Here is a 21931-nt window from a genome sequence, read left to right as displayed (position 1 = left end):
TAAGAATTACTATTAGCATTCTATTACTATGTCTGTAATAAAAACTGTTATGGGCTCAGCTAAGAAGTCCTTTAAAACGTACTTCACTATCAACAGCATGACTTTTCTAAACTTCACTGCCTTATGTAAAGAACGGGGAAAGGTAGTTGTGAGGATTAAGCAGCACTGTCAATTAAAATGCTATTTGTAAGATAGTGCCTAACAGAAAGATCAATGTTCAGTACGTTTAATCATCCCCAACAATCCCTAAAAAGACAGAAGCACTAATATTCACCTCCGGGGTCTCTATCTGGATTGTACTCTAAAGCGTTACTACAGATGAGGTCAATATCTCTCAAATAGTCTTTCACAGTGAGATACTTGTGGAGATCAATTTTACTGATTACAGATGAAAGATCCATCGGCTGCTTTATCACAGTGACATAATCAGGAACCTGAAATTCAAGCAATTGATTAAAAAATCACTAAATTAAATGTAAAAAAATCATTTGACATTTCTTTGTCATGCAACACAGGGCATAGAGAATAGAAGGGAGGGTAACACAGTAACACGGAAGCTTTGACTCTAAAGTGCTGTTGTATTTGTTTCTATTCTCTAGCAGCTGTATCCTCCAGTAAAGCCCTCTATCTTTCCCTTCAATCATCACCCGTCCTCAATGTCCATTTAAGTCCTGACTCCCCACTCAGTTCCACCTGTGTGGCTCACAGTTCTACCACACGGCCCCTGAAGACAGTCTCAACTTTCAGAATGTTTGGCTCAGGCAGAAAAACTGTCCATCCTCTGCAAGAAAAGCCAAAATGTACTACACATACAACTGATGCAGTCTGGTGCTCTGAACTCAGTACACGTTCCATATAGACAAGGCCAGGTCGGAGTGCAGCGAGGCACTGCCTGCACAGTAAACCGATACCTCATCAGGGTCCACGGGCTTCGTGAACACTCGGAAGCGCTTGTCGATGGCAAGCCTGTGTGTGACGCTTCTTAGGAAGATCCTCAGCTCCCGGAAGGTGTCCTCCTCCTGCTCCTCCAGCCGCTGCACTTCCTCGGCTGTCAGAGGTCGAGGCTCAGGGGGCGCTGCCACCGGCAGGACCTCCAATGCCTGCAAAACTTCACGAAGGGGAAACTTCAGTGCCTATGCTCTCGCTCTACTGCGGGGACAAGTGCCCATGGACATGCTAGGCTCGGAGGGGATCTTCCACATGAACTAGGATATGGACTACAGAAGGACCACTACAGGCTGCTACCACACATCTCCTCTAGAAGTCACTGGTAACTTGTTACTTAAAATGGTAACTCCAAAGTCATGGCTCTGCTTTATTCTAAAGGTAATTTAAGGGACTAGGAAAGTCAGCCTGAATTACAGTGAGAGCCTGTCTCAAAAAAAGACTATTAAGGACTAAGAAACACAATTACAGTGTCGTAAGTCTGTTGGAAAAGAAGTATGATGGGTTGATTAACTATATACCTACACAAAATCAGGGAGGGCCTCCCAATAAAAACTTTTAAGTTCTAGTAAAAGGCCAAATAGATCTTACAGGCAGAAATGAGGTCGATAAAGTGTTACTGACAGCGGGAGGCATTATGGTAACCATTGTTGATTACCTTGTATTATGTTTTTATATTATCTATTATATCCACCCTTTTGACTTGACCGATTCTGTTCTGTTATGTCACATTTGGTTTTACTCTCTTCCAAAAAAGCAATACGAACCGTGGGAGCAATGAAACCCAAAATGTGTAATAGTCACTGTACAAAAGAGAGGAAAAGAAAGTGCTCTAAACTATATAACTGCATGTATATTTAAATGTATAAGATAGAAAATGATATCACAGAGTTTTATTGGATCATTGAACAGAACTGTTTGCAGTACCATTGTTGGAATGTCCACTCTACAAGCTTTAATTTTGTGACTGGAACAATTATTTCTAAGATGGCAATATGTAATCCATTAACTAGTGATTTCCTACTGCGCATTTTTTTCTTCTGTAAATCTGTATAACTTGTACCCCTTCACTGTTTTTTTATCTTTCTTTTCTTTTCTCCTTAAATAAATAAAAAAAAAAAAGTGTTACTGACAGTAAAATAGTAAGAATGAGAATATTCTTTTCTAACAAAAACAGGAAAGGGAAAACAGAAATGCCAAAAATACCCCTGGAAGGACAGACTGGGGCCATACTATGAACATCTTGTGTGCCTATGAACTGTATCTGAACAGGAAACACAGATTTTTCAGCAGTCACTATATCAAGCTCATGACTGAGGCTTTTAACTTGTGCTACTAGACAGCTGTCAACCATATTAACTTCTAGCACTCAGGAGGCAGCAGGACTGCTGTGAGTTTGAACCAGCCTGGGCTATGAAGTGAGTTCAAGGCCAGCGCGAACTACACATTGAAACCCTGTCTTAAAAAGACAAAATAAAAACCAAACCAAATAAAAAACTGAGTTAATTACCACTTTCTCAAAATTGCTGTATACTAAACTTTGATATAGTTAACTAACCTGCTTTCTTTTTTGACACAGGAGGCTTAGCAGCTTGTTTTAGAATTAAATCTTCAAAAAATTTTGTCCGTTCTTCTTTGCCTGGTAACTGGACATTAAAAATCTCTCCATAATCATAGGTAAATAACTCTTGCACCTTAAGGAAAATAATGAATATATACAGAATAAATGCAATCTCAAAGCTGTTTATATATATATAAATAAAATCAAAATTTATATAATCGCTGGGGATTTAGCTCAGCAGCATAAGCACCTGCCTTGCAAGTGCGCAGTTGTGAGTTCGAGCCTCAGTACCAAACAAACAAGAAATGAGGTTTTAAACAAGTCTTTTAAATATCTTCAATTTGTGTGTGATTTATATATACAATAAATTAGCAAGTCATACAATTTATGTATAAACATGTAACAAATCAGGCACTAAAACGATACAATCCTCTTAAAACACTAGCATGGGGAGTGGCGCTTGGCGGTCAACATTAGGAATATACCTGAGGGTACTGAATAGAACGCTTAGTTATGGCTAAAACAGCAAGTTCTGTTACGCATATTTCAACACACACACTACAAAAAAATGAAAGGCAAAGCTGGTCCCCAAAAGATAGTTTACAACCAAGTTTGCGACCTTTCCCAGTATTACTGCTGTTCCCAGGGGCTATCATTTGTAACAAGATCATTTTTTATGTAGTCCATTTGTGGTAACTTTTTTTTTTTTAAATCGGTACTGGGGATTGAACTCATGACCGTCTGCTTACAAGGCAGGTGCTTATGCCACTGAGCTAAATCCCCTGCCCCCATTTGTGGTAACTTTGATACAGAGAAATTTACACTGACTGCTTGTGCCCTTTCTGCTTTGCAGGGCCGTCCATTCTCTAAGATTATTGCTCTTACTCACTCACAGTGAAACACAACCCTGAATGCTAGGGCATACAGAAAGGAATAAACAGTGTCTTGCAAAAAGACCAGAGAAGCCCGGTGTAGAGGCGCACACCTATAATTCCAGCATTTGAAGGCTGAGGCAGGAGGAGGATCACTCTGAGTTCGAGGCCAGGCTGGGCTACAGAGTGAGTTTAAGGCCAGCCTGAACTGCACAGCAAGATCTTGCACCAAAAAACTAAAAAGGCCAGTGGGGACACCCCAGCCCTTTCTGTGCTCTCCCACTCCTACTGCCTGAGGGACAGCATTTAGGTGCTGGCTTGACAGAACAGTTAACACCAGTGAATTTGTTGGGGCCTGGACCTCGACCTTAGCCACCTACAGACTGAAAGAGAAGAATTCCTGTTGTTTATGAATTACTCAGACCAAGACCTTTCCTTACAGCAACACAAAGACAACAATGCAAATATTTTTCTCTAATACTTCATCATTTACGGAATCTCTCTCTACTTTTGCTAATTCCCTTTCTAAATTCCTTTCCACACAAGCCCACTATGGCTCTGTGTGCTCATCTGCTCTGGCTCAGCTGCTTCCACAGCTGTGACTGCTGTAGCATCTGCAAAAAGGAGAGGCTGTGAAGGAGCATCCAGAGCTGGCCAATGAACCCTCCCCACCCGAAGGGACTGGAGCACACGTTCAACCATGTCTTAGGGTTTCACTGTCAGTCATTCAAGCAGAGCCACCAAGGACACAGCCTGTCCCTTGCCAGCTCCTTGAACGCCTCTCCGCAGCTCTGTTCCAGTACCCTGGCAGCCTCAGGTTTGTGCACTCCCTCTGAGGCCCAGCACGTCCGTGGTTCCTTGGATGCTTCAACAGCTCAGGTCCTTCTCACTATTCATCTAAGGCCTCTGAGTCCACTCCTGTCCTGGGTGCTGCCTAACCAGTCTTCTTCATACCAACAGTTAATATTACACGGTTTTAAACGTATTTCTTCTTCTGTCTTAAACTGTTAGCCCAATTATAAGCCAGAAGGATCAAATTTTTGTCCATTCTACTTACTGTTAGCACTTTCAGGGCTTAGAACCAAATGTTCTAGTAATTTTTTTTTTTTTTGGTATTGGGAACTGAACTCAGGCCCTTGACTTTCCAGGCAGGTCTTTAACCTGCTGAGCTATATACCGGGCCTTGTTCTAATTTTTAAAAAACTGTGCAAATCCATTTGTCAAAGGTATGGAAAATATTTACTAAACCCATTTATTAATTTAAAAAAACCACAAGCTGGAGAGTGGTGAACACTTTGACAGCGGCTTAGGATGCTGAGACAGGATAGCTTAAGCCTATGTGTTTGGGCCACGGTGGGCCACATAAGGAGAGCCTCCTTCCTAAAGTAAGGGAGAAGATAGGTAGGTAAAGAAATCAATACAACTTAAAAAGATGAAAGTGTCTGTACCATAAAAAACAGGCCCAGAGGCCTAAACCATGTATGATGTGGGCTCACCAGAAGGTAGAAGGCCCCTTCCCTGTGCACTGTGTATTCTGGGAGGACGGATGGCGCAGGCAGGGATGCTCACTAAGCAGAGACTCAGGAACAACAGTGATGGGCAGAGGAAATCAGACCAAGGGACCTCTCCGAGGTGAGGTCGGAGCAGACACTCGAACAAAAGGACTCATACAAGTCTGTAAGAGAAGAGTACTCCAGAAAGAAACAGCAAGAAGTTCTGCTTATATTAGCAGTTGTTTAAATTAAGAGAAACTTGGATATAATTTAGTACTAATATTATAAGTTATTCCACTTATAGGAATCAACGCCTAGACTCCATACAGCAGCCAGGTGTGGCGGCATGCACCTGTAATCTCAGCACTCTGGAGGCTGAGGCAGGAGGCCAAGAATTTGAGCCCAGTTGGGGCTACATAATGAATTCAAGGACTATATAACTAGATTCCAACCTAAAAAAAAAATCCATATAGCGATGCTCATACAAATTAAGACACAAGGAAGCTCAAGCAGCAATTCAGTAGGAAATACTAAAAAATAAACAAATTACCTACCAACAGAAACTTGAGTTAATAAATAATAGCACATCAATATAATGAAAAGGCCATTTGGTAAGAGTGAACTGTAACATAACATCCTACCCTTTAGCATACAGGCTAACCAACTAGCAGAAAACTGGTTTATTTACTTCTGAAGCAATAAGCTGTGATTACTTTGGTAGAAACAATCGTCTTTTCAAACACTGATATCCAATCTAACAAAGGATGCAGAAGACCTCTACATTGAAAACTACAGTTCTCTGAAAAAGAATACTGAAGAAGGTATCAGAAAGTGGAGAGATATCTTTTTCTTTTGGGTAGGAAGAACCAATATAGTGAAAATGGCCATACCCACAAAACTGTCACACAGATTAATGCAATTCCGATCCAAATTCCCACAGAATTAGAGAAAATTCAAAAACTCATTTGGAACCAGAAGAGACCTAGAGTAGCAAAGATTAATTCTGGGTAACAAAGGCAAGGCAGGAGGCAGCACAATCCCTGATTTGAAACTATACTATAAAGCTACTGTGATAAAACAAAGCAAAACTGTGGTAGTGGCAAAAAAACAGTAACAAAGACCAAAGCAGACCGGAATATCAATGGACTACATTAGAAGATGCAGAAACAACTCCAGACACACTAAGCCACCTTATCTTCGATGAAGGTGCCAAATACATTGGAGAAAGACACACTCTTTAATAAATGGTGCTGGAAAAACTGGCTTTGCACATAATGAAGATTAAAACTGGACCAATATGTTTCACCATGCATGAAAATAAATTTGAAATGGGTAAAAAATCTGAATATTAAAACAGAAACATTCAAAATGCTAGAAGATAGAATAGGTAAAACTTTTTTTTTTTAATTTTTTGTCTTTTTCATTGTTATCGGTACCAGGGATCAAACTCACGACTGCCTGCTTGCAAGGCAGGCGCTTATGCCGCTGAGCTAAATCCCCAGCCCCCAAATAGGTAAAACTCTTAAAGACATTGGTGTAGACAAAAACTTCATGAATAAAACCCTTACCACACAGAACTATGAAGAAGAATCAACTGGGATCTCATCTTATTAAAAACCCTTTACACAGCAAGAGAAACCACCAACATAGTAAAGAGAGTGGGGAAAAATGTTTGCCAGCTGATTCTCACACAAAGGATTACTGTTGAGAACAAAACCAACAAAACACAGACCTCTTCAATTTAAAATCCAATTGAGGCTCCTGAGAGGAATGTGTACTTCTCAGATGCAGAAGTACAAATTGCCAATAAATATATATGTTCACCATCACTGGTCATTCGAGCGAAAGCAGATTAAAACAACACTGAGAGTCCGTCTCACCCTGGACAGAATGGCTGTCATCAAGAAATCAACCAATAACAAACGCTAGAGAGGCTGTGGGGTAAAAGGAACCTTTTCCTCTGCGGGTGGGAATGCAGACTGGGGCAACCACTGTGGAAATCAGTGTGCAGATTCCTCAAAAAACTAGGATTGGAGGTCCCATTCGACCCAGCTGTTCCCTTTCTGGGTATCTCCCAGAAGAATTAAAAATATTGTACTATAGCCATGTATGTGTCCCCATGTTCACAGCAGCACAATTTGAAATAGCCAGATTTTGGAGGCAACCCAAATGCCCACCAATGGAAGAATGGACAAAAAAAGATGTGGTCCTTTTATACAACAAAACACTCAGCATTAAGCAAGATAAGCTTGAAACTTAAATCAGACTCACATATGGACACATTGTATTGTTTCTCTAATGTGAGAAGCCAAAAAAGTAAGTAAGATCCAGAATATACAACAGACACTATGAAATGGGGAAAAAAAAAACTGTTCAAAAGAAAGAAAACTGGGATGGGGAAAAGGAGAAAAGAAAGGAAAAAGCAAAGCAAAACATAAACAGCTGGGGACATAGCTCAGTGGCACAGCACCTGCCTGGCAAGCGTGAAACCTGAGTTCAATTCCCCGTACCAAAAAACAAACAAACAAAAACTGTATCTGCATATGCACACACAAGAGTGTTACACTACTGATTTAATTCACTGAAAAGAAAGGTTTGTGCTAATATTGTTTGCATAAATGCATACTTATACTCTGAGTAACTGAAGATAATATGCAATGCATGAATCCTTGTTGCTCTCGTGTTACCCTGTTTTGAATTATTTTTTCCTGCTTTAAAATTAAAAAAAAAAGTTCAATCCCTGGTACCAAAAAACAAACAAAAAGACTAATGACTCCTCCAGCCCTCACCTCTTCTGGCAGAGCAGAATGGGGCTTGTCAGAAGTTGCAAGCAGCAGAACTGGGGCAAACGATGGAATGCTCTGCAGCAAGGTGGTGAACGTGGCTTTGAGTGCTGGTCCAACCACTTCCCACCACAAGTGAATGTGCGGGACATAGATTATGCTTGGTGCTGTTCTCTTAGCCTCGCGAATCACCTGCCAGACACACGGGGGAAACAAACAGACAGACAAACCAATCCTCAGTTTAAAAGTAATGCTAACTTCATTAGCCTGAAACAGTGCTTAATGTCCTAGAATTATCACAGAAAACTTTGAAGTTTTTAAAATGTTTTGTCCAGGGCTGGGGATTTAGCTCAGCGGCTAACCCTTAGCTAACCCTTGCAAGCAGGCAGTCGTGAGTTTGATCCCCAGTACTGATTTAAAAAAAAAAAAAAAGTTTGGTCCTCCCTCCCACAACTTTGTTTTTAGGCGTTTTACAAAAGTCTTACTTTTGAGAAACCAGAATTGTTTCAACAGAGTAGAAAACACCTCAAGAAATCTAAACTGGGGGCTGGGGATTTAGCTCAGCAGCCATAAACGTCTGCTTTTGAGTTCAATCCCTGGTACCGACAAACAAACAAAACAAAACAAAACAAAACAGAAACCTAAACTGCTTTCCTGTTGTGGTAACCAAAGTTCAACAAAAATACAAATATATAACACCTTTGTGCTTTAAAAATTAAATATAGCCAGGTGTGGTAGTACACTCCTGTAATCCCAGTGCTCAGAGGCTGAGGCAGGAGGACCACTGCAAGTCTGAGACCAGTCTGGGCTACACAGTGAGCCCAAAGCCAGCCTGAACTGCAGAGTAAGACCCTGTTTCAGAAAGACGAAAAGCTCTGGAACGACACCTTTCTAAGGAATATCATCTTGCAAATACCTGACTCACTTAAGTCTCTCATAACTGTACCATCTCCATTTTGCAAATGAAGAAAATGAGGAGGCATCTAAGCTTTCTGAAAGGCCACAGAGCTATTAAGTGGTAGAACTGAGATTTAAATCTCTATTCTTTAACAGTCAAGCAAGTATGCACAGCTCTATTTAATAAACTCGAAATCAGAAATCAGAACAAAAACCCACCACCACCAACACAACCCCCCCGCCCTCCGCCCTGTGAAAACAGTAAGGTAATTCTAGGCTTTGTCTCTGAAGACAGCTCTCTCCTCCTACAGCTGTCTGTCAGGTAATAAGGCAGCACCTGGGCACACGTCTCCTCAGGGGATGCAGCACTGACTCCAAAGAGGACGGGAATGTCCAGAGTGTGGACGGTGAGCTTCTCCAGGGCATGGATGACAGCTGGTGCCAAATGAGAACTCTGCCCAAATCCTGGTTCTCCCACAATTAATATTCTTGGTCGAAAAGACAAGGGTTGGTAACAAGCATTTCTGAAAGAATGATTAATTAACCAGTGTTTTAGAAAAAAGCAAAAGCTCAAATGTTTTCCCTTCTCTGTAAGTCCTGCCTATACAAGAAGCCAAGCACAGGAGCGTGGTTCAGAGTTCTGCTAACAACTGACTCCTACAGATTGTGAAGGGTACTTTTAAATAATGACAACTGTAACAAAGCATTTCTGATACTTTAAGTAAAAAGCAGATTGGCTACCATCTGTTAACCCATCCAACAAATCTCACTCAACATGAATTACACCAAAAGATTTGCTTGTATGCAAAGTACACCTACCTATTTAAGTGAAGAAAACTAAAATTTTCTTTTGCTTTAGTATAGGATTTCTGAGGTCCATTTTCATATACTGACGGAACATCATCATCACTGTATGCCAAGTCGCTGTCTAGAAGATGACAAGAAATAGCTACAAAACAGAAAACATTAGAAAACTTTCTTTAATGGTGCAGTTAGACAATCAGTATATTTCAATGAACTTTTTTAAAACTCAAAAAAATATATTTGTGTAGTTATCAAGAAAATACAAAAGTAAGATGGGTGTGGTGGTCCACGCCTATAATTTCAACATAGGAATATAGGAGGCTGAGGCAGGAGGACTGTTGCAAATTCAAGACCAGCCTGGGCTACAAAGTGAGTTCAAGACCAGACTGCATTACATAGTAAAGTCCTGTCTCAAAAAAGAAAATACAGAAATACATTCCAAACTTAAAACAAGCTAATTTCTGAAGTAAAATCCCCTCAAGCATCTCAGGAAAAGTACAACCAAATGTTTAAACAGATTCTACAAAGAAACATTTCTGGGATGTATAAAAATATTAGCACTAGTGACCATGCAATGTACCTTTCAGGGGTCACTCAAGTTTTGTACCTGAGTCTAGTGCTTTGTCTGCTTCGATTTCTGCATGCGGAAATACCCTCTGCAGTGCCTCCAGGATTCGGTGCACAGTACTTTGCAGGAGTGGCTTCACGATGGCAGACAGTGCCTGGCCAGGGGAGGCCACAGCTCTCTGGGAGGCAGGAATCATCTTCTGCATAGCTACCTCAAAGTCCTTGGCGGAAATGTTAATTGAAGAGAGATCCAGTTGTAGCTTCGCGCTAGTTGCATAGATCTGTGGGTAACGTCGACGCAGGGCACACAAAGCAGCCTCAGCGCATATCGACTTAATATCTGCACCACAGTAGCCTATCCAAAGCAAAGAGAGCCAAAAAAAAAAAAAAAAAAAAAAAAAAAAAAAAAAAAAAATCAGAAATCTCTAGTAACGTGGTCACTACTGGAAAAATTAAAAACCAAACTACCCACAAACAGAAAATACTTATAAGTAGCAAAACTAAAACTTCTCATTTATGTGATGAACTTCTATGGTGGTACTGGCTACCAATGAATCAGTGAGTGAGTGAAATACAGTATGTGATTACTCAGTACTGTATAGCCTAAAAATCAAGAAAGCAAGGGTTTAAAAAGAAGCAAGGATCAAATTCTTGTTGGTCATTTATTAGCTGTGTGTCATGGTTTATGTCTGTGGCCCCCAGGCCTCATGAGTTTGCATTGTGCATTTGTGATGATTCACTGTCTAGTGCTTGGATTGATGGTGTTAGTGCTACACCCACATAGGGATGGAGCCAGGATGTGATATAATGGCAGGAAGAAGGTGTGTCTTGCTCTTTGCTGGTTCCTGCTTGCTGTTTGCAGCCGCCATGAACTGGGGCCCAGCCATGCCCACCTGCCTTGGAGCCAAGTGAGTGTGGACTGAAACCTCCAAAAACTGTCCTTTCCCAACTTGGGCTTCAGGTATTTCGTCTCAGCAACGAGTAAAAAGTAACTAAGACACTGTGTAATCTTTGGAGAATAACTTAGGCTCTGTAGATATTTCCTCTGCAAAGTGGAGGTAATGCCACCTTACTAGCAGGACTGACATGAAAATTAATGAAATAAAGTACAAAGGAAGCTGACCACAATGACCAGGAAAATTAACTAAACATTCTGTAAAGGATAATTATGATGATTATCTACTTTCTTCTCAAATTCGTCCAATGGCCAACATGCCAGGTATTTCTATTTGACACCTAGGACTTTGAAGATGAAAACATGACACAAATAAGAGAAACAAATACAATCTGCATTTCTTCAAACAGAACTTTGCAAGACAACAACTTGTTCCAGTTTTGAAATGATGTAAGTATCTTTTAACTGCTTAAAACAATGTTTACCAACACAGTTTTCTGCTACTTCTTCTAGAAATACGTCCAATGGTTTGGGATTCCAATCCCTTGTGTGAATCTTCAGAATCTCTTTTCGAGCCTATGAATAAAAACATTTCAAATTTTTTACAACTATTATAATAAAATGCTCTTTAGCTTAGAATAATTTTGGTATATTCTACTATTATCTAAAATTATAATCAATACTTAATACAAACAGAAACATAAACAGTAAAAATAAAGACAAAGATGTATCTGTAGAAGTCCAAGGAAATCAGTCTTGTTATTAAACAGATTTGCATTTACACTGCCACGGTGATATTCCTCACAAAAATACATGAAAGAAATTAAATAATTACTAAAATTTTATTTGTTCAGACATGTATTAAGAACTGTTTTTAAGCTAGGGATTTAGCTCAGCAGCACAGTGCCTTCCTGGCAAGTGCAAGTTCCTGAGTTCAACCCCCCCCCCCAACACACAAATAAATCAACTTTTTAAAGTACTGACAGTTCCACCCACAGTGCCTTACATGGTTATGAAGAGCTTTAAGTGGCTTTAAAATAATGGATTAAAATTATTATGATGATCTTCAGGAAAAATCAGTAATAAATTGGCCAACGCTGAGTATTCCTTAGTTACTAAAGCAAAACTGACAATCCAAAGGCTGTGCTTGAGTGGCAAGAACTTTAAAAGTGATTTTAGGTGAGTATCATTATACTTAAAAGAAATTATCCTCATGAGTCCTTTTGAGCTATCATGATTAGATCTTGATACGAAACTCAAGAATCTTCAAATTTTTATTATAATGCTTGCTAATAATGAAAAGCAATATTATTTTGTCAAAACCTGAGTGATGTTATTAAATTCTTACGTCTTTATCAGGTAGGCTGAAAAGGAACTCTCTGTCAAATCGACCAGGCCTTCGCAAGGCAGGGTCTATGGAGTCCAGCCTATTGGTAGCACCGATGACCACGATCTCTCCTCTGCTGTCCAGCCCATCCATAAGAGCTAGCAGAGTGGAGACAATAGAGCTGAATTGAAAAATGAGAGAGCAGAGGTGAATACTATGGGCCAAAGCATGCCACCTAGTCATTTCTTCTCTTGCTAAGATTTACTACATTACATGTGAACAAATTTTCTTAATACCTAAGTAGTTACCCTCCCTTCCTTTCTTCTTTTTTTTGTTTTTTTGAGACAGATCTTGCTATGTAATTCAGGCTGGTCCTGAACTCACTATGTAGCCCAAGCTGCACTTGAACTCACAGCAATTCTCCTGCCTCAGCCTTCGGAGTGCTGGGATTACAGGCATTTGCCTGGCTAGTTAATTTCAATGGATTTTTAAAAACCCTGTAAAACAACATACTAGATAGAACACAGATATGTTTCTGTTAATTCATAACAGAAACACAGATGATCTTTAGAATACAATAAATAAATCCTGGAAATTACTTCATAAAGCATAATTTCACAAAGAAACTTGGGAGTTCCAGTTAAGGATATAATATCAAAATAAACCCTCTAGTCGTTCCATGTACAAAGGACAGTTTCTAATGTCTTTTTTTTTTGTGTGTGTGTGTGGTACAGGGATTCAACTCATGACCTTGCGCTTGCCAGGCAGGCGCTTATGCCACTGAGCTAAATCCCCAGCCCAAGGACAGTTTCTAATGCAACAAAATGATTGTTAAACACAAAACATCGAAATGCAGTAGAATATACAGTCAGCTTTGAAGTATGGATCCCTGGAGTCCAGGGTGGTCCTGGGAATGAAGCCACAGCCTCCAGAACAGCCGCTACCCAGCCATCATCTCGAGAGGGCGCCTCACCAAGGTGTCCAGGCTGGGCCTCAGCCTCTTGGTGATGGGAAAACTGCGTTTTAATTAAACTCATCTCCACGTTTAAACTCAATCTCACATCAACACTCCTCAGGATTCCTTTCTTACTTCTATTCAACTGCTTTTAAAAAGAAAACACACCATGGCCAGACGGTTGTGCACGCCTATAATCCCAATGCTCAGGTGGCAGAGGCGGGAGAATGGCCAGGCACAGGCACACAGCGAGCTAAAGGCCAGCTGGACTACATAGCAAGGTCCTGTCTCAAAAACTCAAACCAAACAAACACAAATGCCCCTAAACTTCCTAAATACTATTAATAACCCATAAAAATCGCATGTATTACACACAGGTAATCTGATAAGGGATTAAAAAAGATACCATCACCCCAAATTATCTCAATATTATCTAACAATCACTTTTTAAAAATCAAACTGTCTCAAAATAACCTTTGTATAATGTGGTGCTAGGGATCAAACTCAGGGCTTTGAGCACGCACATAATAACAAGGGTTACATTAGTTCCAAATACCCTAGATGCAAATTTTTACCTTTGGATAAAAAGCTGTTCATATTTTTTTTCTTTTTGAGACAGGGTCTCTATGCAGTTCAAGCTGGCCTTAAGCTCACTTTGTAGCCTAGGCTGGTTTCGAACTTGAAACAATCCTCCTGCTTCAACCTCCCAAGCGCTGGGATTATAGGTGTGAGCCACACCTGGCTGTTTGTATTTTTGAAGGCTCTATTGTTGTTTTTCTTTGACAAATGCATGAGTTATTGTTTCCAAATTAAAACCTCAGCATTCAGGTTTAACTGCAGTGTTGGCACTTTGCCATAACTGAGTCTTGGGTGCAGTTTGGGTACCTGGTCTCTAAAAAAGGTGCACCATCGCTGCTCTGGGACACAGTGAATTCCCAACTTAAATTAAGTTCTGTTTCAGAAGAATGTTCGTAATTCAGAGTTGTTTCTAAGCCCAGCAAACTGTCTCATATAGTGCACCTATGAGAGTCTGTAAGTCAGGGACTCAGTGGGCTCACATAACCATGTATAATGTGGTACAGTCACACAGGGACCAGCTCACGTGTCCACTGTGGATGAAGCAAATGTGGTACATATACACACACAACGGAGTATCACAGAGCTGTAAAGGACAAAATTTTGCCATTTTCAAAAGTAGATGAAACTAGGGGTCATCATTTAAGCTTATTATAAACCAAACACTGAAAGTCAAGTACTTCATGTTCCTAACATGTGATAACTAAAAAAGGATGACATAAAAGAGAAAGAAGTGAGACTATTAGACAAAGAGAAAGGATAGGGGAGTTTAAAGGACAGAGGATATGATCAAAACACATTATGCATATTAAAATCTGGGATTCTACAAAATTAACAGGGAACGACAAAAGCACTTTTTTAGGGACAGGAGATTTAGCTCAGTGGCTTAAGTGCTTGCCTGTTCAGTGCCAGGTCATGAGTTTGATCCCTGGGACATTAAAAAAAAAAAAGTCAAGAAGGTAAAGAAGACTTAAAAACTTTTTTTTTTTTAAAAATGCGGTGACATGAAGAAAAAAATTTCCCTATCAGCATTTCTATCTTAACTTTAGCAGCCACTGACAATTACTGTTCAGATCAAGGCTTTTCAACCTTAGAACTATTGCTAAAGCGTGCTATCAAGAATAGGGTTGGGCTGTCATGTACAGGGCTGGAAGTAACTCAGGCCTTGGCCTGCTGGATACTAGTAACCTCCCCTCCAATTCTGTCAATCTAAGCTGGTGCCAGGGCCAGGCGTGTTGGTGCACGCCTGTCATGTCAGCACTGGAGAGGCTGAGGCAGAGGGCTGCTGTGCATTCAACGCCAGCCTATGCTATGTCGTGAGTTCAAGGCCATTGAACTACACAGTGAGAGTCTGTCGCAAGAATAACGCGAAAAAAGTCGCTGGACAACAGATGTGTCCTCTGAAAAATGGGGACAAGGAGTGTGTGGGGGGCAGAAATTACCCACAGTTAAAATCCCAGTGCTGGGTCTACTATTTTGTATTAGTCCATTTGTTTCTCAGGTATGGTTTTCCTTGACAGAATTACATTTCTTCATCAACTACTGAGTTATCCTGAATTATGCTCTGTATAGGACAGGGAGAAGAAATGTTTGACATTTTTGGCATTACTCTACAGTATTATTTACTACAAACAGTAAGATACAATAGAATCATAGAGCTGAGAATACAATGTGTTCATTTTTAATGTGCTAAATTCTAAAATTAAAATGTTTAAGTTTTTGGCAAAATGCTAAGTTTGCCTTAAATATGTGTGTATGTATTTGAAATGGCGTATTTCTGCTTGCTAAAATTCCTTCAATTTTTAAAAAAGAAAAATCCCAATACAGCAAGTAATGTCTCAATTTACCTGACTACGGAGTGATGATAGTGTTGTTAAATGTTTCCCCCTATTAACACAATGAATTGTACTTTTGGTGTAATTCTTTGATCTTAATTTCTCAAAAGTGACTCAACACAGTACCTATATGTGACTGATAATGACATGCACCATATAGTTTGTGATCACTAACGCAACATGCACAGTATAAAATACTTATGAAAATGATAATACAATGAAGTATTTATCATGGTACTTGATATTTCAATTCACTCAATAAATGAAGTAATTTTCATCAAGTGAACAAAGATATTAAATACTGTTCAAGATCAAACAAGTCAAAACCCATCTAATCCTGCTACTGTATCTTACTCATCCGATTTACGTAAATCTAAAACAATACTGCTACAATAAAGGAACGCAAACATGTGCTAAATTTAGGGTCAAATAATCCATGAGACCATTTGAAAAGAAGCTCTGAAGAATTACAGATGAATTGGGACAGGTAGCTTAGAATCAGGACGGGACAGTGGCTCCAGGAAGTGTTTCCTTGGATAGGTACCTAATCATGGGGAAAAGACAGTTTTCTCATCTTTATGTGAAAAAATTAACCGAGAGCCATGGCACACACCTGTGATATTGCCTTCTAAGGAGACTGGTGTGTGAGAATTGCAAGTTAATGGGCTGGCAATTTAGCAAGGCCCTACGTCCAAACCAAACCAGCTGGGGATGCAGCTCAGTGGAAGAGCACCTGCCTAGCAGCTAAGGACCGGGTTCAAGCTCCCTGGGAGGGTGAGGGTGGCACTACTGTCAGAACCGCAAACAAGTAATAATATCTTAACATATTTCATTTGATCCAGGCAAATCTTCAAAATAAATGAAATTAGTTGGCAGTATTTAAGGTGTTCAAAATTCTGAGTATAAAATTAGAGCGTGTAGATCTGTCTCTCGAGTCTCGTTTCTGCACACCAGGTAATAGGATGGGGTGCTGATGACAACAGCAATCATACACTTCCCACCAAAGCCCTCTCCTGATCACTGGCCACCTCACCTGCCTCAATGGCCTGTGGTCACTTCTTTGTATTTTAAGTCTTCTGCAACTGAGGTTTTAAAGCTGTATTTAGAATATCCTAACTCTCAATTACATTCACCTTTTCTTTCTCTACAGTGTACTGAGGTATTTGTGCGGTTTCTTTCACAATGTAACATTCTCTCATGTAACACTGAGGCTTTCAAATACAAGGAAAAGGTCCAAGTGTCACTGAGGCTTCTTACCTGTGAATCTGGTCTTGTCTGCTTGACCGCACTGGAGCCAAACCATCGATCTCATCGAAGAAAATAATGGATGGGCGCATCTGATAGGCCTAAAAGCAGGGCCAGCATCACTCACACTCCCTTAAGAAGCCTCAAAAATGTGAATTCAATATCACCCGTTTTCAAACTCCTCCAGAATGTGTCGTGTAAATATGAATACACACTGTTTCAAACTATTCAAAACTGCTTACTAGAATCAATTTGCAAATTTAAAACACTTATAAAACCCCCACTAAAGACTGTGAAAATGAAGAGACACAGTCTTCTCCCATGTGTTTCAGTAAAGAGTAAAACCGAACCTCAGAAAACTCCAGAGAAATACAGTGTGTCTCAGGAGAGCACAATAGATCATCTTGCAAAGTGTGGCGGATACATCCCCACAGCAGGCCGGCCTTCGCCTCCCCAGCAGGACTGTCCTTTACTCCCTAGCGTCTCACTCGGTACCAGATCTAAGACTTCAAAGAACTTAGACTAAATTAGTTATTTCTCTTCTGACTGTAAAACTATGAACAGTGTAATCTTGACATACAAAAGCAAATAACCTACGAAGACCACTTTGGTACAATTCTTTGGACTTAATTTCTATAGAAAAGTGACTCAAGGCAGTGTCTGCAGATGAGATGGAAACGAGCTGAGGCATCATACCTGATCAAACAGCAGTCGGAGCTGTCTCTCAGACTCCCCTACCCATTTACTTAGACAGTCGGCGCCTTTCCGCATGAAAAACGCTACTCTTTTATTCCCTTGGCTGCATTCATTGGCAAGGGCTCTAGCAACCAGAGTTTTTCCAGTTCCGGGTGGACCATAGAACAAACAACCTCTGTAAGATAACGTCAGGCAGGTTAGCACCATGTTAAAAAGTAGCCCACTGACACAAAAATTAGGAATTAATTTCATTAACTTATTTAATTAGTGAATTAAAAAGCAAAGGCAATTGAAAGATACATTATACTACACAATATACAACTGAAAACCTGGTAGTTGTTCTTGACATTATAAAATTCATATACAAACTGTAAATAAAGCCTGTCATGTGAAACATTTTACTTGCCACACTCATATTACTTTACCTTACCCATGCAATCATACAACAAAATTATAGAGTTTGATTTTGATAGGGAAGTATATGTTGTAAGGATGGAAAAAATAACAAAATTTGGGGGGTTTGTCTTTTTGAATTCACAAAAATTAGGCATTTCCAACATTCCTACGTTCTAAAATTTTACTCACTTCAAAATTCACCAATATTTAACTGTGATTGATTACATTACTTTCATAAGGAAAAGAGAGAAAGCTTACTAATTTAGAACCATTGTCTCCATACTAGATGATTCAGAGAAAAAAGTGGCACAAGGGAAAGACATTCAAGGACTAGAATTTAAAGACAGGTTAATCAAGGCATAAGAACCAAAAGTAACAGCATAACACACACTATGGCTAAAACTAACGAACAGCATAATTAAATTACCTGGGGGGCTGGATTTTGAATTTTTCAAAGACTTCTGGGTACAGCAATGGAAACACCACCATCTCTTTCAGAGCTGCAATGTGACTAGACAGACCACCCACACTGTCAAACCGTACCTGGTAAAATGGAAGAGAACATCAATAATAACATTAAAAAAGTGGTTTCTCTGAGATAGGGTCTCACTATGTAGTTCAGGGTGGCCTTGAATTCACAGAGATCTTCCTACCTCAGTCTCCTGAGTACTGGACTATAGGTGTGTATCACACTATGCCGAGCCCAATAGGACATTTTGGTAATTTTGGGGAACTGAACTCAGGTACTGGGAATTGAACTCAGGGCTTTACACTTGCCAGACAGGTACTTGTGCTGCTAAGCTATATCCCCAGCATCTGAGCATCACATTTTGATCAAAACTAAAAGTGCTACCCAACCTCTAAACTATACCAACCCATCCATAGATACTAGTCTCTTAGTTGTGCCAAAGATTTAAAAATACAAAGTATAAAACAGGTGTGCTAGTGCACACCTGTAATCCCAGCACTTAGGAGTCTGAGGCAGTCGTACTGCAGTGAGTTCAAGGCCAGCCTGGGCTACATAGTTAAGAGCGAAGCTAGCCTGAACTACACAGCAAAACTGTGTCTCCAAAAATAGTAAATCAATATTAAAGTTTCTGTTAAGAAAAAAAATAATCTCCTTCTGTGGGGACTGAACACAGAGCCTTTGAACTGAGCTACTCCCCCATCCCTTTAAAATTTTATTTTGAGACAGGGTCTCACTGAGTCATCAGGATGGACTTGAATTTGAAATTGTCCTGCCCCCCCCCCCAGTGTTGAGATTATAGATGTGTGCTCACCAGTTCCAACTAGGTAAAACCAAAATAAAGAATATTATACTTGAAGTGTACATTCCAAAGCAGAGTACGCACTGAAGAGTCCAGCTGCATAGGGTCAACATCGGCAAGGCTGGCTCCAATTTTCATTCGATCTTTATAGATTCCTCTTAACTCATCTTTCCGAAAATTTAACGGAAGGCACCTATTAAAAATATTTTAAATAACACACCCATTGAGTCACCCTCTTCCCAATTCCATCTTAGAAATTACCATTTTTCTAATAATCAAATGAAAGCATCCAATCATGAATATGCCTCAAGTACATAAACTAATTCACAGTGCAGAATTTGGACAGTAACAATGTTTGCTGTAACTGTGTCTAACATACAGCATTTGCCAGACACTCTTTGTTTTAGGTGCTTTACATGTCTTAAGACATTAAATCCTCACAGTGGTCTCGTGAGGCACAATTTTCCTCATTGGGGAGGACAGCTGAGGCACGGAAAGGGTAGGAAATCTGCCCAAGATCACACAAGTAGCAAGTGGCTAGCTAAGAATCAAGCACTAGCAGTCTTTCTCTAGACCTGAACAACTACCTTCACCTGACCACCTCGTGCAAGGCATTCGAAGCTCACCAGCCAGCCTTGTAGGCAAGGATGCACCACCCGTGTCTTAGAATAGCTGCTCACTGTACAGGCTGATAGATAAAGACTGGCTACGCTAGAGGACGAGGAGGAGAGCCTAGGCGAAGAACAACTGCTGCAGCTGAACACAAGGCGTGCCGGGTTCGCCTCCTGTGATCATTCTTGATAGTCTCAAACTTCATGAGATTTCACTTTTAGTTGAATTGTATGTTTATAGGGTACAGTGTGATGTTTTGATACAAGCATTAAATCGTGATTAAATTGGGGCATTCATCAAATTCATCACCTAATACATTTATCACATTTCTGTGGTGGAAATGTTCAAAATCCTTCCTTAGCTACTTTGAAATACTTGACATATTGCTGTTAAAACTCTGCAAGGAAGCAATGCCGTGAAGAAGTTACACTATGAAATTTCAGACACAAATGTACAATTATAGCTTCTTAATACTTCATTTTTGAAAAATATTTAATTGAACAATATAAAATATACAGATTCAATTCACATTTCCATGAATAAAGACAAAGAAAAACCCAAGCAGTCTAACTGTAGAGATTTTGGATGATTTAACTCATTGCTGTGCAATGGACACAAAATGCAAGCCATGAATGTAATTTCCTATTGGCCCTGTTGGGCAAAGGAAAACCAAAATAAAATCTTAGTATTTTATGTATCCTAATACATCAAAAATATTATCACTTAAATATGCAATCCAGTTATCCTAAAAAATAGATTTCACTTTTTTAGAGGATTCTGTTTCTGAAAGCTAAACATGGAATTTTTTTTTTTTTTTTTTGGTCTTTTTCCTTTTTATCAGTACCAGGGATCGAACTCACAACTGCCTGCTTGCAAGGCAGGTGCTTTAAACATGGATTTTATATGAAGACTGACATTACTGACCACCTTCAAGCATCGACAGCCATGCCTGGCTAGGCCAGTAGTGCTGCTATTCTGGGCAGGGCAGCCTGAGTGGGACAGAGGCACAGAGCTTAGGGATACAAAGCAAGCTCCAGCGCTCCTTCCTTCCACTGCTATGCCCCACTGCTTTCTGAGCATGATTTTTGCTCTGTAACACCTTACTATTGGAATTCAAGCACTATATTCTTACCCACCTACCCACACCTGTAAAATCGTAGGGACAGGGACCCCTAAAAGTGGGCCCATGTAGCATCCTAAAAAGCAGCCTGCGTCCTGCTTCTGCAACGTTGCCCACCCCATCTTGCACTACTGAACCCAAACCCCTAGCAACAGGACAGATCAATGGAGGGTGGGGAGGAGCATACTGGATAAGGCCCACACCTTAAACCCAGGACTGCTGCCCACACTCAGCAGTTGAGCACAGAGCAACTGGTCCAGCTCTGGGGCCCTCTCCTCAAGAGCGGCTTTGTATCTTCTTTTTCTCCCAGTGAACTTAACTCTCGCTCTACATTGTCTTGATTGCTCTTCCTCTTTGTCCACTGGAAACAGAGACAGGCCCAGGAAAACCTGAGGGCGGGCTGGAGACCCCAGACCCTCCCAGGGACGCAACAAAATGAGAACATCCTTAACCTATCTGTTTGATATAATTTTTGTGAACAATCAAATGAACTGGTTAATATATCTAGACTTATACAACGAGTTATGAAAATAATAAACCTTTCAATTTTAAGAGTTCCAAAGCATTGTACATGGAAAAAGTATGTTTCAAATGAAAAAATGCTCCCTCAAGTCAGTGTTCACCAAGCACCGCTGTGGGTGATATAATGGTCTGGCAAGAAATCACCACCGTAGCCTCTGCCCTGTGGCCTCGACTGTGTGTCTCCGACAAGACAGCACTCCATGTTATATGTTAGCCTGTGGTACAACTTCTTTATTAAACAAACTGTTCCTATTTCCAAGTTATTCTATTTTCCTACCACTTTTTATTTTGGTGGTTTCTTAAACAGTCAATATGGACTCACCTAGTGATAGCTCTGTTCCGGCTCCTTTTCCTGCGCCTCTCAAAACGTTCATCTTCTGAGGAGGAGGAAGAAGTAGAGTCACTACTGTGGATTGCATGTCTTCGTCTAAGGGAGGGCAGGAAGAAAAGGCATAGAATATAAGCATGAGAAATATCTAGCAGTCCAAAAGGTTTGCCATAAAGTCAATCTATCTGTAGAATCACTACAACAAGCTTTGTTAAATCTTTAAAAAGCAACAAA

At 40.1% G+C, this 21931-nt stretch overlaps 1 protein-coding gene across 4 annotated transcripts in view; it reads right to left on the bottom strand.

Moving 5' to 3' along the window:
- Positions 1-21931, bottom strand: part of Atad2 (ATPase family AAA domain containing 2) — a 64603-nt gene that overhangs the window by 11643 nt on the left and 31029 nt on the right. For all 4 annotated transcript variants that reach the window (XM_063231136.1, XM_063231137.1, XM_063231138.1 and 1 more), the window contains 14 exons: positions 21692-21796; positions 19200-19308; positions 18275-18390; positions 17452-17626; positions 16768-16856; positions 12166-12325; positions 11303-11393; positions 9963-10277; positions 9371-9500; positions 8889-9075; positions 7661-7846; positions 2504-2639; positions 912-1108; positions 275-434 (listed from right to left, as the gene is read on the bottom strand). In XM_063231136.1, the coding sequence (XP_063087206.1) occupies positions 275-434; positions 912-1108; positions 2504-2639; positions 7661-7846; positions 8889-9075; positions 9371-9500; positions 9963-10277; positions 11303-11393; positions 12166-12325; positions 16768-16856; positions 17452-17626; positions 18275-18390; positions 19200-19308; positions 21692-21796 (2156 nt within the window). The remainder of the gene's footprint in view (positions 1-274; positions 435-911; positions 1109-2503; positions 2640-7660; positions 7847-8888; positions 9076-9370; positions 9501-9962; positions 10278-11302; positions 11394-12165; positions 12326-16767; positions 16857-17451; positions 17627-18274; positions 18391-19199; positions 19309-21691; positions 21797-21931) is intronic.

Source organism: Cavia porcellus, unplaced genomic scaffold (assembly GCF_034190915.1).
Source record: "Cavia porcellus strain 051 isolate PalLab524CR breed Dunkin Hartley unplaced genomic scaffold, mCavPor4.1 scaffold_19, whole genome shotgun sequence".
In the NCBI taxonomy this organism is placed as follows: Eukaryota; Metazoa; Chordata; class Mammalia; order Rodentia; family Caviidae; genus Cavia; species Cavia porcellus.
The sequence above is the reverse complement of the archived record's forward strand: the minus strand, read 5'-3'. Positions and strand labels throughout refer to the sequence as shown.